Consider the following 5138-nt stretch of genomic DNA (forward strand, 5'->3'; position numbering starts at 1 on the left):
CATATGCCATCTTTTTATTAAAGACTTGATTTTTATAGATACAATGACCTTTCTTTTTCTTTTTCCTCTTTTTTGTGGAGCATTCAGGAGCATTTGCACTCTATTTTGAATATCATATGCCACTGGTAGCCCCAAAAAGAAAGATGTTGGCGAGGAGCTTGAAATGTTTTAACAGCCTAAGATCAGGAGATTGCCCTTGTACCAAATTCATAGGGGGCGATTTAGGCTAACTTATTCGTACATACTCGACCATAAAAGTATAGAAAGAGGTGAATCCGCTATTTTCAGGATGCAGATTTTGTGTAGTCTTAAAGACTCTTGGAAGCTAGTTGAGCATTTTGAACTTTGAAACGCATTTGAGAAGATGTAGGGTTCTACATCATTGTTCTGCCTTTGTCCTCTCTATTTTGGGGGCTCTTTTTCGGTGTTTCAAAACGGAACATATGTAGTGGGAGTTGAGGTTTTGATGGCTAGGGCTGTAACATTAGTGCCATTAACAGAAAAATTGTATAGTTCGGAATAGACTTTGTTTTTGTTTATCACATAATTTGGTTCTCTTCTGAAATGAATGTAACCAACGATGTTTGATTATGGTCTATGCCAGGTGAATGTGAGCATTCTCTATATATCTCTGGGAAAATACATCTAATTGTGATTTGTTTCCAGTTATGTCATGTCTCTTGGATTCGGATATAATGAATGTTATCATCGTAAGAAATTCTGCTGATATGAGCAAGCTAACTTTTTACAGTCATTATTTCACTAGTCTCTGGGGGTCTCTTACATCTCAACTACCGGCAAATCTCAGAAGCTTCTCTCCATTTCCCTTTATACTAAGAACAAAGAAGTATATATATAAATATGCATAAGAGATTATTATTCTCCTTGTGATGCTTTTAGTCTTCCTTTCCTCGTTCTGATTTCAAGATCAACAAGGAAGTAGCATCTGTCATGTTCCCGGACATACTGAACATGTCCATTCATCTTGTTTAGAAGCTTCCGTGACATGTTCAACCCAAGTCCTTCCTGTGTCCAACTATTTCCGTCCTCGTTCATTTCTTGAATAAGAGTGGAGGGAAGGCCTTTACCTGGGTGAGTCATCCTACAGGAACATGGAAAATGACACCATTACTCAAAGAGTACCTTCTCATAGACCAAGGAACAAAGCAATAGTAAAAACCGAGACAAACTGTGTTTACCTGAACTCTAATCGAACAAACTCGTTGCCATCTCGTATTAGCTTTAGACCGGGTGAAATCTTGAGTTCTACCCATCCACCCGGAGGTGCATGCTGCACCACATTAAGCAAGAAATCTGACAGGACTAGCTGGAGCCTAATCCGATCACCGTATAGGAATAGTGTTTTGATTTCCTTCAGAATTTCATGGAGAAGTTGTAAGTTCCTTTCTTTTAGCAAAATCATGACTTGACTGACGACGGTGTCAAGAACATTCCTTAGAACGAATTCTTCCATGCGTAGCTCTGTGCTCCTGCAAACAATTTAGACATCAGTACGAATTACTGTACTCTTCAAACCAGGGGGAAAACATAATCACTCGCTGATAGTTTCTCATAGATATTAGCAAAACGAAAAACCAGAGTAATGTCGAGACTTCAAGGGTTGAATCATGAAGATCATGGAACTAAATTGAGACTTACCCTTCATCAATGCTTCCCAAGTCCATATCCTCGATTATTGCCAAGATCTGTCTTTCACAAGCATTGCTGGTCTCAAGGAATTGCTTCTGATTTTCGGAAATAGGCGTAGTTTCTAGAAGTTTATGCGTGAATCTAATACCGTTCAAAGGATTTCTCATCTCTTGTCGCAAGTATACTAAGCGCTTGAGTTTCTTAAACAACTCCTTGTTCTCTTGCTTGTGTTCCCTAGCCTGGTGCATGCCAGGCTCAATGACCTGTAAGAAGTAGAAACAACCAATTATGTTCCCATCGGTATCGGTCCGCTTGTTTGCTGTTAAGTAAACCTCCACAAAATTTCCTTTTCTATCGAAAAATCCGAACGGGAGCTTCTTGGCATCCAATCCGCTTATTCCTTGATACAACAGGATCATGAATCTAGTCATTGAGTCCTGACTTTTGAGCTGACATAAACCACCAAAGATTTCTCCTGCCAGCATTTTTCCTATGACCTCACTTCTGCTGCAGCCGGTCAATTTTTCCATGGCCGCGTTCCATTCGGAACAGCAGGCGTTCTTATCGGAAGCAAATATCGGAGGTATCAAAGGGCTAAGACTTTGTATGATAGCTCTATAATCTCCCTGCAAACGGATGAATTTATCTATCACATCTCTCTCAGAAGTAACATCTTGACCCACAAAACACACACCAACGACATCATTTGCGTAATCCCTGCTTGTGCAGGCATTCACAATATAAACAACTGAATTCTTCGTATGAAACCCAAATTTCGAAGTTTTAACTCGACATTCTTGTCTTCCTCACCTGGATTTTATTAGGCAAAAATGAGATACCATGTCATTTGAAAATGTTTGAAGATATTATGAAATAGCAAGGACATCAAATGCACTAACTATACATCAAATCAAACATGAAAGAAAAAACAAGTGCAGAACTGTGTTTGAGATTACCTAGCAAAGCTCTTCCTAGGAGATTCTTAAACACGGCACGTGAATCTTCATGAACAACTTCATCGACCAGGGGTTTCCCGATTGCATCATTGGCTTGTAAACCTGTCAACTCTGCGATTTTCGCATTCCAGCCATTTATGAGACCAGCTGCATCAACTCCAAATACTGGAGCTGTTCCAGTCTCGATCAATCTAACCATTTCGTATGCCACTGAGCTGAGTTCATTGATTCCCTGCATCTCGGTTTCATTCTGCTGGCCATAAACTAACACCTTGGAGCCACTCTCTTCCATGTCTTTAAGTGAATATCTCATTATAAGCTGTAAAGAGTGAATAGCATTAATTTCAGGAATCTCCCAAGGCAAACTTTTACTTTTCACCACTTCAAGAAAAACATTAAACGAGGATCTCGGATGCATTCTTCCACCATCATCCTTGTCCTCCGGATGCTTGGCTCCTCCCCATTTCAATTCCTTGGCAGTATGAGACCTGAACCAGAACAAGAAATCCTTGGAAATTATTCGGGCAGTAGCCATGCCGCAAACTGCATCACCCAGTAAAGAAGCACCGGGGTAGCCAGCGTCGGCCAAACTATCGGTACTCAATCCGGTAGAATCCTCATGCGTGGTGAGCAGCCAGTCAGCTATATCTTTTACCTGTGACTCTGTTGGAGTCACACCTAGTAACCAGCATTTTCCTCCGTAGTACAGTGCAGCCCCATCACACTTCACAAGGTCCATGATATTAGGCGATTGTGTCACGATACCAAACGGGGCATCACGGAGCAGCATATCGCAGAGTAAGGTTTGAGTCCTTAGAATCTTCTTCTCGGTTAGTTGTGATGCTAATTGGAGTTCCATGTATAGCTGCATTCCAAATGCCTGCATAAGAAATTCACAGGCATAACGAAGAGGGAAAGGCACATAGCGTGGAGAACTATGGTGACAGACAACCAGTCCCCATAGCTTCGTTGAATCGTTATCATTTATAACGACCGCCATACTAACGAGGCGATGGAGCCCATATTTGCCATGTACTGTGTGTGACATCCATGGGGAGACCTAAGGGTGGAATTCACCAAGCAGAGATGCTGCTTTAACTCATCACTTTGAATGACTTTAACTGGACTCGCATGGCAATCGCAGATCATCCTTACACGATTCTGCTTGAACAAGAAGCGAGAAGCTTGAGGGATATCCGTTGCGGGATAATGCAAACCCAAGTACGACTCCAAATTCATCCTCCTGATTTCCGACACGACTTCACCGTGACCATCATCATGGAACTTGTACACCATAACCCTGTCATAGCCGGTAAGTTTCTGAACATCCTCCACAACCGTATCACACAACATACCGATATCACCACCAGGAAGCGACTGCAACCTAGCAATCGCCCGAACGGCGAGTTTCTGTGAGTGCACTGCGCCGGCAAGCGACAATGCATGATCACCTAACCGCGCAGGCTCTAAATCGATCACAATCCCCACATCAATCCTATGCAATATAGCATAAAAGGCTTCTTGTTGCTCCTAGAATAAACCGAAATCGGATTCAACAACGAGATCTCCCTTGATGCCGCTGCTTTAGCCAAGGAAGCAGCCGATGCAGGCGTGAAGAGGCTTTTCGCATCGATCCCAATCAAACCCTTCAACTCTTTAGACTCATTCTCACTATCCAAACGCAAACCCAACAACTCAACGCAATTCTCACTATAGCCAATGATCCCAAAACTAGGTTCTTCAATAGCAATCATACAACCAAAGGGCTGAACCAGACCACCCCTTTGAATTCTCGACAGATAAGCCGTCATTTTTTCATCGGGCACACTTTGAGGAGCACAAAGAACTGATTTTGAATAGTTAAAGGACTTACCAGAAACACCAGATTGCTCAAACTCGGCCATGAGACCAGCATCCGCATTGTACTGAGCAATGGCCTTGCCTTTATCCATGGGTTTCATGGTACTCACAACTGATAAAGACAAAGCAGTGTTGGGTTATTGTTGCCTGGCCTGTCTTGTTCTTTCTCCACTCCAGGCCTCCATTTTTTCTGGGAAAAGTTGTAAGAAAATTTAGTACAAGCAAAAGCATGGTTGCTTTGTAAGAAGCAACTTTATCATCACTGTCTTGCTTTAGTAAAACTCACCACACGATCTTCTCCATTCTCGGGTTCATTTTATCTTTTAAAACCATGATTAATTATCTGTTTTCAGTTTCCTTAATCAAGATTTGTTCTTGTTTAAACATGTCTTAAAACACATCTCGGGCTACTATTATCTTACTAGGATTATTTGACATACACGTTTTTTTTTAATTTTCCCTTTCTGACATCGTTTGATCAATATTTTCAGAAGTAGCACCCTTTTTGATTGGTAAAGGCGTCCCCGGGGACGCACTTTACCCGTGTTTTCGCTGAGTTGATGCCATGTGTGGAAGCGCATCCCCGGGGACGCGCCTTTGCCAACTCAGCAGACACGTATTTTGTTTAATAATAAATAGTTTATTTTTATTATTATTATAAATTAATAATAT

The 5138-nt window shown here is 41.6% G+C and overlaps 1 protein-coding gene across 1 annotated transcript; it reads right to left on the reverse strand.

Moving 5' to 3' along the window:
- Positions 1-753: 753 nt before the first annotated feature.
- On the reverse strand, positions 754-4717 carry LOC120137462 (phytochrome E-like). The gene is given in 7 exon segments (XM_039153197.1): positions 754-1102; positions 1200-1490; positions 1660-2416; positions 2419-2460; positions 2607-3608; positions 3611-4120; positions 4123-4717. Coding segments are annotated over 7 exon segments (3273 nt in total). The 5' UTR covers positions 4568-4717; the 3' UTR covers positions 754-876.
- Positions 4718-5138: the final 421 nt, after the last annotated feature.

This window comes from Hibiscus syriacus, unplaced genomic scaffold, assembly GCF_006381635.1.
Source record: "Hibiscus syriacus cultivar Baekdansim isolate YM2019G1 unplaced genomic scaffold, ASM638163v2 tig00110670_pilon, whole genome shotgun sequence".
In the NCBI taxonomy this organism is placed as follows: domain Eukaryota; kingdom Viridiplantae; phylum Streptophyta; class Magnoliopsida; order Malvales; family Malvaceae; genus Hibiscus; species Hibiscus syriacus.